The following is a 14,099-nucleotide window of genomic DNA, read 5'->3' on the forward strand; positions in this document are numbered from 1 at the left end:
TATTTCCTAAAACAGCAGCTTTTCCTCAACCCAGTGGTTCAGGTTAACAATATCTTCTCCTCACCGTCCAGTTCACTCAGCTCGGAGGTCATGAGAAGTCTCTTCTCCCAGTTACCGTGAATGCACCTCGAACAGAGCGACTCTTCTGTCCAGGGACAATTTTGTTTGGGTTGGATGTGATTTTATGTTACAGAAGCTAGGAGGCGTTATCAGGCAGGACGCCAGGTCAAGACGCTGTAAATCATGGATTCAAGTGGTTTGAGATTAAACAAAGCGGCGACGACACGTCGTTGATAAAAGCAAAGATAAAGAAAATGTTTTATTTTGCATTGCAGCTCTTCAACATTAAACATCTTGGCTACGAAGCTATATTCGCTTTAGCTTGTGCGTTATTAATAATTTAATAGACTGAACATTTTGGTGGATTTTGCAACATGTCAGAAAATAACACGGCAACAACAGAAAAACTGCTATCAATAGTATTATCATCATCAGGCTATTCTTATAATAACGAGATAAGTATTTGTTTATTTATTTATTTATTCATTGAGGTTTGTTTTTACATATAAAACTTTTGGATTCATGTATTGTTTTGACACTTAAATGTCCTCAGCAGCCGCAGAGCTACTAAACAAGCAAAGCTGGTGTCCAGTTTGACACACAACCACACACACACACAGAGCCGCGGTCTGTTTTCACAGCGCCTGTTTATGGTTTTATTGCTCCCCATTTACGGAAATCAAAGCAGGAAACAAATGCTCCAAACAGCATTCCAGAAACATCCGGAAAACTGCAAACAGCGTTTAGTCTCTGCTTGTTTTAAAGGAGTGCAAAACACTGAGGGGGGATCAGACGTCTCAACAGGGTGACGGCAAGCAGAAGGTCAGCTTTACGCACGAGAAATATACATTTTTACGCACGGATTTGACGCCATTCTCAAATATCAAACGCAATCTTTAAAGAAGCCGTGTTATCCTCCAGTATTATAGCAACAAAAAAGACCAAATTATATTTCAAAAAGGCAATTCATCTGACTACAAAACTACGCAAACAGTGATAAAATCATTTTTATTCGATATCTTCAAAAGTGAGATTTCTTTTCTTTTTCTTCAAACACTGAGAATAAAATTTAAAAGAAAAGAAAACAAAACCATCACACAAAAAACGGCCACAAAACGCATAATGTTTTAACCTCCAAGAGTACAAAGTTGTAAAGTTTTTCTTTCTTTGGCGCCATTATCGAATAAAGTGACTCTCTGTGCGGGGCCTAATAATTTATGAACCCGCGTGGGAGAAGCGAGAGAAAAAACTGAACACGTGACGGTAATAAAGTGTGTTTTATTGCCGGTGGTTTGACAAGCCCCAAAATATAACTCAGAGAGAATAGCCGACAGGCGGCCAGATGGGATTGGTAGCCGATATTTGTCCGAAATCAACAGAATGCTCTTTGTGTGGCAGAGAGAAACACCGGAGACGGTTCCAATAATCCGGTGTCGATCCGCTCTGACGGGATTTTACAGTAACGCGCGTCCGTGTTTTAACGCGAGATCAGGACAGAACAAGTAAGTGTGTCTTGTTTTCATATTTGGCACCGATAACAACTTATGACTGTAAGGGGGTAGGAGAGGGGGGGCAGATGGAGCTGCAGTAGAAGTGGAGGGGGTGGGGGTGGGGGTGGTGTTCTCCAAATTAAAGCGGTGGTCCGGGGACCCTCTAAGGAGCCTTGGTAAAGTGAGTGAGGGGGTCCAAAGATCCACCTGTAGTCTAATATATAATCTAATTATCTGACTCCAGAGGTTCTAGTTTGGGCTGAAAGTCTCGTGGACATCTGGACATCAAATTCAAAACCCCGTTTGGTGAAATTCAAGGCTTGTTCGGGTGGTAAGGTGTGATATTGTTCCAGGTCAGACTTTTTTTGTTATTATTGTTATTTTTTTAAATTTATTTTTGAGCTTTTAAAATTAAGAAATAATTGTTTAAACTGCTGCTACATCAACACAAATATTCAATCCCGGATAAAACTCTTATTACTCGATTTAATAAAATATTTTGTGCCATTTTTAAAACTCTAAAAATATCAGCCTGCATTTGAGATTATTTTTTTTATTTTTCAAACATATTTTAAAAAAATCTTTTTGATATTTCATTGTTTAAAAAAAAAAAAAGTCAAACATGTTCGAGGACTTTTAAGGCCCAATGGGAGCTGTGTTAGAAGCTGGACTGTTTACAGATTTAAGTGCAGAAAAGTAACAATAATAAACACCAAAAATCAGTTTATTCTCATTTTGCTCGGAGCAGATTTTTTTTTAAAGAGAAGATGACAATGATCTGTGTTTAAACCAGTTTTATAGAAAGTCCTGAACATGAAATAGTATGTGTGTGTGTGTGTGTGTGTGTGTGTGTGTGTGTGTGTGTGTGTGTGTGTGTGTGTGTGTGTGTGTGTGTTTCACAGCACGTGTGTTGAAGCCTATCTTTTACTCTCTGAAGCGGCAAAACCTTGTTCCACATGTTCAGGATTACCAGGCTTATGTAAAAGATTTTGACATCATAATCTTCTCTTGTGTGGGCAGAAAAACACAAATAACAGCATGAATAGCTTTCTAATAATACAAATAATAATAACACGCGAATTCTTCTTTAAAATAACACTTTAAACAAGACGATAGCGTCTCATCAAACATATTTAACGGCTACCTTTTGACTGCAGCAACTTTAGAAACATATACACCGGCTGCTCTGACAAACAGCCGCACTTAAAATGATTTAAAATTGTCCCTTTCTGCTCTTATCGGTGGGTGTTTGTGTGGATATGTAAACACAGTTTGAGTTATCAGGAGTTATGGCACTTTCATGACATGTTAAATTTTACAGCTATCTCTGCTGACACCGAGCATCACTCCTGTAAAAACCTGCAAACAGAAGAGAGAGAGGAAAGCTTTATACCAGCAGTTTATAACAGTCACAGCTGGGAACTCTTATTCCAAACCTGCATGACAGGGAAAAAATACACGACGACGGCGACATTAATCTTTTTAAACAATCTTAAATCAAAGAGGCTATAGTTCAGAGTTGTTGGACACTTTCGGTGCTCAAATGTCGCAGTGCGGGCTACTTTTCTCTAAGATATATGATCTGATTTGCCCGATTGTGCGTAAACGTAGATGAATGTTCGCTAAAAAGTGGAGTATTGTTTCAGATTTTCACCGCTGTGTTTAGAGCAAAAAGACAACCGTGTTTAGATAATAATCAAAAGAACTGCTGCAGCAGTTATGTATCGATACATCTGTAAATGATCTATATACAGAGCTCCAAATGGTTTTCAAATTCAAGACTAATTCAGGATAATTTACGGCTTTCAGTATATGTGTGTGCTTTATTGTTTATATGGATTGTGATGTGCATTTTTTTTAAATCTCGTTTAAATTATTATTTATTTTAATGTGTAATCTGTAATATTTAAATTATATAGGAAAAATAATAAATAAGATTACACATTTCTTAACTTGATTGTTATAATTTCACGATCAACAGTATTTTAGTCTCTGAAACAGATTTGGTTAATAACATATTTCGCGGTTATGTGACTGTGTTAATTCCTTTTTTAGTTTTAGAGCCGTTTAATTGATCTGATTCAACTGTAAACACGATTCACTCACGCTTATCAGTGATTCTCAAAGAGCGCGTGCTGCAGCTGGATGCAAAACAAATTTTTAAAAAAAACAAAATTTTAATTGTAATCAACCCGTACTCAGCATTTTCATCTGAATAATTTACAGTCAGAATTACGGGCTTCTGTACGCTGTTTCGCGCTGGTCAGTCCGAGACGGTTCAAGCGTTCCCAGGGCTGGAGGTCGCAGTTAATGTCTAAACCGGGTTAAAGCTGCTCTCAGCTCGGCTTTGACCCGGCAGAAGGCCGGGGGCGGAGGGGTGAGCCGGCGGTCAGCCTGTCTAAGATGAAAAAGTGAAACGACCCCAGAGAGAAAAGCACATCTGAATGGCTTTATATCACAGACCCAACTCTTTATTTAAGACTTGATCTAAAAGGCAATAAACGGTTTATATGAATAGCTGCTTATAGTGTCAGAACTGAGCGTTGAATTCAGACTTGGGAAGCGTGAGATACGTATGCAGTATTATGAATGAATAAAAATAAATTTAAAGGATAGATATTACGCTACTGTGTCTACAAAACAGGTGAATATTAGAGGGAAACTCGCCGTATAAGCTACAAGTTTGCAACCGAGCTAATCAACACTCAGAATATCCATAATAGAAACACGAAGGTTAACTAAACGGCTATATAAGATCTTATAATATACGACTAGTCAAAAATAGAAGTGACAATTAACACAAACTCATCTGAAGTCAAATGAACGGACTATATTTCAATCTATAAATAAACGGCTTCATTCTGTACTGGTAGCTGCACGTTCTCACACTTTGACCCCTTTAATTTCGCGCGAGCATTTGCCTTTGCACAACAATAATGTATCTACAACAGAGAGAGAAAAACCAGCGGAACAATGGGCTCGCGACTCCCGCAGGCCGCGTGAACTCTGGATGGTCCCCAGCTCGAGCCCCTGCGTGGCCCTGTCCAGCGCGAGGACTAATGAAACGGTGAACCAGCGGTCAACGATTCTGATTGACCCTCTCGCGACCTGACGGCAGCTAGGCTACATTCTTAAAGAAGAATGCTCTTTCAAAAACCGAAACATCACTCCGTTGTTGTTGCCTCTAAAAAAAAAGGAGTCCCTCCAAAGTTCAGAGCAGGGAATCCCTTTCAGAAGGTAAGCTAATGACTCCAGGTTTCAAACCCCTATTTAACAGGAGAAATTAGGCCGGGATGATTGTGAAAAATGAAAGTTTTAGGTCAAAGTCCTTTTTTTTTTAACTCAAGGCATGGATTAATAGTCTTTAACTGAATAGATTGGTGCTCTAAACGCTAAAAGTTTCATTATTCAACCAATCAGGAGTGTAAAGGATCAAAGTTTTGATAACCTTTCACACTGTTTCATATGAAACCAACGTTGCTTCACATAAAGTTTTGCTGGGTTTTTTTTCTTTCTCTCCATGCAACACAAGCTTTTTTGCTTTAGCAACATAGTAATTAAGACCAGAGTTTTCACCAGCCTCTCATTTAAACCATGGGAATTTTGTAAGTGTAAACAGCAGGAATGAGTGTCTGCCAGAGCACAGAAAATCACCCCCGAGGCAAGAAGTGGAAACCAAAGATCCCAATGGCTTCTTGTGAAAAATATATACAGTACATAGGCTACACATGCACAACACATTATTTATTATTTGTGGCTTTTTTGCAAGTAAATGTCAGCAATATTCTTAATTAACATACTCGAATAAACACGTAATATGTGGGAATGGAAGAAGATGAGGATAATGTTGCCTGCAGTGAAGCATGAGGATGAAAATCAATACATATCTAGTTTACCCTTTAATTATCCAAACAAAAACAGTAGGAGAGACAATAACAATAACAACAATACCAACTGTAATGTCTATGCCATCAGTCATATCCATGGTAATCTCGCCTCAGATTGCCTGATTATAATTTTTATTTGAACATCCCTGGTTATTGCCTGTGGCCAGCTCATAAACATCTGTAGGAGCTGTGGACCGTCATAAATGGATCTCAGAAGGATCTAAATGAGAAATATAGACTTGTCCTCAGGGCCGCGTTCTTTCAAGCATTCATTGTAATCCTCATGTTTAGCCCATTGCCATTAGCCACCATCCCAATGCTGGTCACGTTTGCACTGCGGCTGGTGGCTTGTTTACTTTGGCAAGTGACCAACTGTCATTGAGTCCAAATACTCAAAACCTACTGAAGGTGAAAGTGTGAAAGAGGTGGATTTAGGACTTCATGCATGGTTTCTGCCTTTAAAAGAGATCATTTCCTGCTGCATTTAAAATGATAGAATATACAACAAAATGAGGTCATCGGTAGCAATCAACAGATTCAGGTTAGTGACTCACTGCTTCAGATTTCACAGTTTTGACAATTGTATTTACACCTATGGCACTTTTTCCTATGTAATATAAGCATTAACAGCCTAACGAAAAGCCTTTAGGTGCACCAAGTTCATAAACTTAATTAAAAATGATCTAGAAGATCAGAATTCCCAAACAGATATCCACTCTGTCCACAGTGCACCATTGAGACTGACAGTCTTGCTTACAGCAATTACACTTATGTATTAGAATTAATGTGGGATGCCTTAATGAGTTATTGATGTCAAAAAGCTACATGCTACAGCACCATTAATGGTTTCAATCACTTATACAATGACACTGATACATCACATGTTGAACAACAGGAACATGATGTAAAAAAAAAATGAAGGGATGGTGTATTTAAGTACTGTCATTATTTTTAGGCAGACTTATAGTAAATATAATGCCCTTCTGTGGAAAAAAAAAGGAAAAATCTCAGCATGAGAAGGTACGAGTGTAAATCTCTGTCAGCGACCAAAAGAAGTCATCAGCAGCCAGGCGTGAAGTGAACCTTCGCCTATATATACCCTGTAGAACCGAATGTGTGTGGAGCTGCCTCGGTCACAGATTGGGTTCTAGGGGAGTCTATGGGCGACGACTAACCATCTATCAAAATCCATGGAAGAGAGGGAAAAACTGATGACTGCTTTCAATTCTCTTGCTTTGCTAAATGTACATGTATGTCTACAGCTCCACTCTTTAGGGAGCTATATGGCTTTTTTTTTTCTTTTTTTTTTTTTTTGCAGTTATATACACACCAAGCAGCTCCAGTGAGCTGATGGTGGGAAATGAAGTCGTCATGTCATCTTTTTGCTTTCTGCATCCAAACTGATCATCCAATAAAAATGATTTGCACATGTGGACTTTAAGATCTGTTCGGTGAAGTGTTGATTAAGAAGCTAAGACGCAGAAACTCAAAACGACTTACTGTTCATGCTGTCTTGCTGCCCCGATGACATCACCTCTGCAGCCCAGTAGCTAATGTTGCTGTAATTCCATCCATTTTTACACAGGAATGCCTTTGAAATGCTTTATCTTAGCTGATGCTTTAAAGGATAGGTACACGAGGTTTTCAAGTCTGTCTTAAAACAACAGTCAGTGAACACTAAAACAAAGGTTTTCCTCGCTGTAATCATTCCTCCTGTTCATACTTAAAAGACCCCCTTTAAATGTGCTTTCAATGTAATCGATGGGGGACAGAGTCCACGGTCCTTGTTTTAAGAAAAAATGTATTTAAAAGTTCATCTTAAGAAAATATGAAGCTTCAGCAGTTTGAGTTAATCAAATTAAGTTGATATCTTACGCAAGAATGTAACAAAAAGAGGGAATTTGGCACAAAAAAGACACTAACAATGAAAAACATCTTGATTTGACTCATTTGGACGTCTGAAGCTTCATATTAGCCTCAAATAAACTTTTAAACACATTTTTATGAGGAAGGAGGACTGTGGGTTTTGTCCCCCATCACTTATATTGTAAGTGCATTATAAAGGGATCTCTTAATGGCCAGTATGATTACAGCAAGGAAAACATGTGTCAATGCTTATTTAGGCACCTGACTAATTGTTTTAAGACAGACATGAAAAATGAAGGATCTATCCTTTAATGTTGCAAACTGTCTGATTGAAGTTAAAGCTTTAATTAATCTATAAACTGATGAAAATCCCACATTGGACAAAACGAATGGAAGTATTTTCCCTTCACAATATAAGGTGTAAGTGCCTTGCTCAAGGGTACGTAAGTGGAAGTTGTTAATTTGTTTTTTTCCATGTTGGAAGTCTTTGCCTATGAAGCTGTATGCCCCTGCCTGTGAGACAAATGGAAAATGGTTTAAACTGACAAAAGAACCCTGAGATTTATCCACTTTATCGCCTATCTGGTAGCTTATCAGTCATCTTCGGTCATTTATTATGAGCTATTCTGAAGCGAAATGACTCATTAGATCAGACAGATTAAAGCAATATAATCTTAGGTTCACTTGCACTCTGTCAGGCATGCCAAAATCTTCATACCCATTAAACCCTTCATATGAGCTGGCTTTTAATGCCAGAGCCAAGCAAAAACACTTTCTCCCTCACCTCTTTATTAGATTATTATTACAAGGTATATTAGGCAGAAGTAATAGTACATCGCAGGAGTTATTAAGAGGTTTTGGCTGAGCATCAGCACTTCACCCTCAGAGAGCAGCTGCAGCCAAAGAAGAAACCTTTAACGCGATCCTGGAGGGTTTCAAACGGATCTACCCCTCAGCGCATATATGATTTTTCATTTGTGGTTTAGCAGTTTGTAAAGAAACAACACAATTCACGGACTACTAGCACCCTCATTATACGACCTTTTCTTCGTGTGAGGGCTTTAATTTAACATATTCTCACTTATCTCTTTCACTTCTTTCGATTTTGCATCCAGCATAATTTGCCTTCATTTATTTTATTTTTTTTTAGCCCTGTCCCATTTTTCTCTCGTCCAGCTTGCTTTACAATCATTTTTTAAGCCAAGCAATGCATTTTTTTTCTGCCTTTAAAAGCCGAGTTGGTGGTGGTGAACGGGACACCTCGGGCTGACCCCGGCCTAACAAAGCCAACTACTAGTCACTGTCTGGGAACCTTTTATCCCATTCTTTTATTGGGGACCTTTCTGGCCGGCCACGTTTTGTTGTCCGTCTTTTGACCGGCCACAAGGCCAAATATGGCCCCGCCGTCCTTCAATATGGCCGAGATTAATTTTTCAGCTCCGGCCATCTGTGTGGGGGTTAAAGTCAGTCAGCTAAAAGTCATAAATCTACAGTCCGTGCGTTTCAATAGGTGCTGTGTAAGGGAGGTGGGGGGTGGGGAGTGATAGATAGATAGATAGATAGATAGATAGATAGATATCCAGATATGATATTTTGCTCCCCATATTATCGGATTATCATCTTTATTTTTCAAAATCTACAAACATCTCATCTTATCCATTTTTTCCCCACCAGCAAATCTTCATTAGTCCTATAATGAACATTTTTTTCCCCTTCAAATTATCCCATTACGTCTGACATAAACAACCCGAAGTGTCGCCTCTCATTGGCTGACCGCAGGGTCACGTGGCCCGCGCGGCCGTCTGTCTATTTGACAGCCGCAGGATGGCTTGATGCCAGAGGGGGAAAAAGAGACAGAGAGAGGGGAGAGAAAGAAAAATTAGTATTCTCCTACCAGCCTCGCTATAAATCAATCATGGAGTCCTACGTGGTGAGCTGTAAATATGCTGAGCCGCAGTTCCCGCCTTGTGAGGAAGATTACAGTAATTTTAGTGACCAAGGGGGGTATTACAGCAACCCCCAGGACAGTGGTAGTTATGGAAGGGGCTACCAGTCAATGCAGCCCCCTCCGCCTCCCTACACACCACAACAAACCGGCTATCAACACTCTTTGCAGGGGCATCACCGGGAGGATGGAGTGGACCACTCGCAGCCCCAAAGTGCGCCCTTCCCCGGACACAGAGACACAGATGCCCCTGGTAAGGAGAGGTTCTCCGTGGGTGACCTACAGTGCCAGGCCTGGATGACCTGTGCAAAACCCGCTCAGGTGCAGAGGAAAACGGCCTGCCAGGGTAAAGACAAGCCGCCTATTGTTGTCTACCCGTGGATGAAGAAAGTGCACATCGCTCAGGGTGAGATGACCTGGAGATTTTAATCTTTCTATCTCTGCTGCACGCTCCCTCCATTTAAATATCTAGTCCATTTCAGTCTGTCTCATTTCCTTGTTTCTGATTTTCTTAATCTGCAAGACTCTCTCTCTAGCTCTCCTCTCTTTCTTTCTTTCTTTCTTTCTTTCTTTCTTTTTTCTAGTGTTTTGTCCATTTGTGAGCATCGTTTTTGTTGTCGAGTTATTTATGATCTCAGTGAGAGTCAGAGAGAATTACAACCCCTATAAAGTTTTATGGCTCTGCCACAGTATGTGTGTGTGTGTGTATGTGTGTGTGTGTGTGTGTGTGTGTGTGTGTGTGTGTGTGTGTGTGTGTGTGTGTGTGTGTGTGTGTGTGAGAGAGAGAGAGAGAGAGAGAGAGAGAGAGAGAGAGAGTGAGTGTGTATGAGTGTGTGCAAGGTATTGTGTGTCTGTGTGTTGTGCAACGCTGCGGGTGAACAAAAAAATGTATTTTTAAAAAAAGTAAAATCGTTTCTTGGGCCGTTTCCCAGACAACCACAAATGAAGATTAACACTAAAAAAATTCCATATGATAGTCACTGTAATAATGTTAAAATAAGATTTTAAAATGTTATTCTTTCACACTAATTTCACTTTATTTAGGTTAATATAGAGACTGATGTTATACTACTTCTTTTATAGCTGAATATAAGATTAAATTGGAAAAAACGTGAAATGAAATCTAAATAAATAAAAAAAATAATTATTTATCTTTCTCTCTTTCTCCTTTCTTTTATTTATTTGTAACCAGTTAATCCGAACCACATGGGTCCTGAACCAAAGCGGCTGCGGACCGCTTACACGCGCCAGCAGGTTTTGGAGCTCGAGAAGGAGTTCCACTTCAGCCGCTATCTCACGCGCCGCCGCCGAGTCGAGGTGGCTCACGCGCTCTGCCTATCCGAGAGGCAGGTGAAGGTGTGGTTCCAGAACCGGCGCATGCGCTGGAAGAAAGACAACAAGCTTCCCAACACCAAAGGACGCAGCAAAAACAAGAAGGCAACGGACAACAACAATAACAACAACAACAACAATAATAACAACAGCAGTGAGAGTAGCATCAAGGCAGTGATCGCTGTCTGAAAACTTAATATGGGACGGCCGTGAGAGGCAGCCATGTTAGCACCTTCATACTCCAAAACATATGTTGCAAAATTGATCCAATGTGTACGGAAGAGGATTAGGGCCACATGTGAAACATTCATTTGAGTTTAAAGTCAGAATGCTGAGATTAAATTCTGACTTTAAACTCAAATGGATTTTTCCACATGTGTCCCTAATCCCCTTCCGTAAAGGTGTCTGCAGTCCTGAAACAATCCTAAACTGTTCATCCATCTGTGTGTTGAAAAGTCTTCAATGTAGCCTATTTTGTCTTATATTTTAATTCTTAGCCTGTTTCTGTTATATATAGAGAGAGTTTACATCCAATTTTAGTCTTCACATTTAATTCATTAATGAATGTCTTTGATTTCTGGTGAAATTGGGGGAATTGTTTCATATTTATAAAGCCGATTTTAAAATGCGTAAAAGCATGGTGCCTATTGGTTGCAGTGTTGCCAAACTCTCCCTGGAGAGATTGTGTCTCTTTTGGAGAAAACAGGGTTTTTATTTCTACAGGGTAAACATAATACAGGGTTGTTTTTTTTTATAATAGCTACCTAGAAGATGAAATAGCCTAACTTATGAATATGCACATTACCAAAATGTTGTTTCCACAAACTGGCGCTTAACAGGGAAAACAAAAACAACGAACTTCCTACGATACCTGACACACCAGAAACACCAAATTGCTCTGCGGCTGACCTGCAGGATGGTTGGACAACGAATGTAGCTTTTGTTTTGTACATACAGGAGCAGCCAAAAACAATGCATATTTAGTAGGATAAGTAGCCATATCGTGCTGAAATTCTCATCTCCAACGAGTGAATACATCTTTAATAATTTAGGGGGGAAAGTAAAAAGAAAATACGCACGGGGATATAAATAAATAAAGAATCGAAAATGCAAACAGCCAAATTGGAGGTAGAGGTTTCTAATGCACGACACTGACTTAAAATCCAACTTCTTTTCTCAGGGTTACAGGGTTTTAGCGAACATGACGTTTGTTATTTTATTCAGCACCAAGAGGTTTAAAATAATCCTCTCTGAAATAGCATAATGATGCATTTTCAAAGAATATGTTCTCTCTTTGATTCCAGTTTAATATGCTATTGATTTCTATTATAGCCTACGTCAGTACTTATTTTCATTTGTAGCCTGTTATTTAGAAGCATATTTTATTATCTGTAGCAAACATCATCTATGTTCTTTTGTACGTGATCTTTTTTTTTTTTTTTTTTTTTTGGAAAAAAAAGGAAAAATACCTTCGTGTAAGAATTTTATATGTGGAAATGTTTTGATAAAATACTAGATGATAAAAATTAAAAAAAAATGTTTCAAACTGCAAATATGTTTCCTCGTCTCTCTCTCTCTGTCTCTCTCTCTCTCTCACACACACACACACACACACACACACACACACACACACACACACACACACACACACACACACACACACACACACACACACACACATTTATGAATGAAAGACGAAACATAATCTTCATTTTTGGCTCAAACAAACAACCAGAACAATATTAAGAAAATCAATCTTCCTGTGCTGTCGATAAGCTTGTTTGATAGAGGAAAAAATAAGGACTTCTTAACACAAACTTGGCATTAAATACAAGTGAGAAATCTTCTGTACACGCTCTTTGTTAAAGTCATAATTTAACGGAGCGTTAAGTCACTTGAAGGGGAGCCAAGACAAATATCTTGTCCGTGATGTCTCAACTGAGAGGCTGAGGATTTTCTCCCGTGTGGGGGATTTTAAATGTGCTCCGAGCAGATACATGGTGATCCTCAACGTTTTTAATCATTATAGCGACAGTTTGCTCAAACACTGCCTGAGTAAAGACCGAGTGTTGGAGGCTGCGGCTTCAGTGCCATTGTTTTTGTGTCTCAGAGCTCAAAATAAGTCAGGCTGCCTCAACACTCTCTGTAGGAAAACTGCTGTCACGTTAAACGTTTAAAATGCTTCATATTTTCAAGTGAATGGCACTGTAAAACGTTAAAACATGACAGAGACCATCATAAATATTATAGGCTCTAGACAAAGTTGTTCTACGCTAAATTGTCTCTTAAGCGAGCTCAGTGTCTTGTAATTTTTATGCGCCTTTTACGCATCCTTTACGCACAGCTTACTTGGGATACAGGACACTTTTGATGAACACCCACTACTCTATTTTTGTGTGTGTGTGTGTGTGTGTGTGTGGTAGGATATAAGGGAAATGAGCGCCGAGAGCTCCTTCAATTGGTGGCTTCCGGTCGAGACGCGGTGAAATGTGTAGAAAGGGCACCGAGGAGCTGACACAGAGCAACCTGGAGCAGCTATCAAATACTGGACATCCACTACAAAGACGATCGGTCAGGCAAAAAAAAAATAAGCTCCACATATTTATACTTCTATGGCTCAACATGTCTGCAATTTAAGACAGGAGCCACAAGAGAACTAAGGGATACTTTACTTGTTTTGCTCTGCTGTGGGAAATAGAGTAAACCAATCAACTGCACACTGTAAATCTGGAAACTATGACACATCCCATTCTGTGTAGGCTATATACTTGGTTGATTATATATTTAGAGATAACCTATTTTGAAGGGAAACAGCAATATATTCCCCTTGTGAATGTAATATAAGCAATACGTTTATTGCCCTTTCTGGTACATTAAGAAACGTCTCTTAAACATCTATCCTGTCCATAAATAATGGTGCGTGAATCTGTATGTGCTGCGTGGACATGGTGCATATCTACTGTTTTGTCTCGTGTCTATCTCTCTTACCGACCTGCCTGGTAGCATCACTCCGGCTGTGATGAAGCAGTGACGCCCCCGTCTGGTACCACTGAGTATTGTAGTCTGGAAGAGAAATAAACCAAGATCATGTTATGTTAAAGAAGCTGGAATTCATTTTCAGGTAACGATCAGACCAATTTGAAATGTAGTCAGTTAGAGGAAACAAGCTATGTTAACAGGATGATTAGTTATAAAGTCCACTTTTACTGAACACTGACTTAGACCATAGAACAGTCACTGCCTTTATTACAAGACATGAGTTTTATGTGTTTAATTTCTATAACGAGTTTATGTGTTTACATCGTTATATCGATATATTTCTATCGTTTTTACATAGTTTTAATATTCAGTTTTACATGTTTTCAACTGAGTTTAATTTGATATGCTTTAATAATTATAATGAATATTATCCTCACATTAACGTTTTTATTTAATGACTTGAATTGTTCTTGCTACAATATTCTTTTCTTTTCTGTAAAACACTTTCAATTGTCCTGGGTGTGAAATGTACTTTATAAA

At 39.1% G+C, this 14,099-nt stretch overlaps 1 protein-coding gene and 1 long non-coding RNA gene across 2 annotated transcripts in view; one reads left to right on the forward strand and one right to left on the reverse strand.

Annotated features, from left to right (window-relative positions):
• Positions 1-14,099, reverse strand: part of LOC121911904 — a 30,081-nt gene that overhangs the window by 14,839 nt on the left and 1,143 nt on the right. The window contains exon 2 of the long non-coding RNA XR_006099973.1: positions 13,573-13,643. This is a non-coding gene — a long non-coding RNA (uncharacterized LOC121911904). The remainder of the gene's footprint in view (positions 1-13,572; positions 13,644-14,099) is intronic.
• Positions 9,219-11,998, forward strand: LOC121911903 (homeobox protein Hox-D4b-like). Its single transcript, XM_042433842.1, has 2 exons — positions 9,219-9,654; positions 10,441-11,998. The coding sequence occupies exons 1-2, from the start codon at positions 9,219-9,221 to the stop codon at positions 10,767-10,769; spliced, it is 765 nt and encodes a 254-aa protein (XP_042289776.1). The 3' UTR covers positions 10,770-11,998.

Source organism: Thunnus maccoyii, chromosome 14, assembly GCF_910596095.1.
Source record: "Thunnus maccoyii chromosome 14, fThuMac1.1, whole genome shotgun sequence".
NCBI lineage: Eukaryota > Metazoa > Chordata > Actinopteri > Scombriformes > Scombridae > Thunnus > Thunnus maccoyii.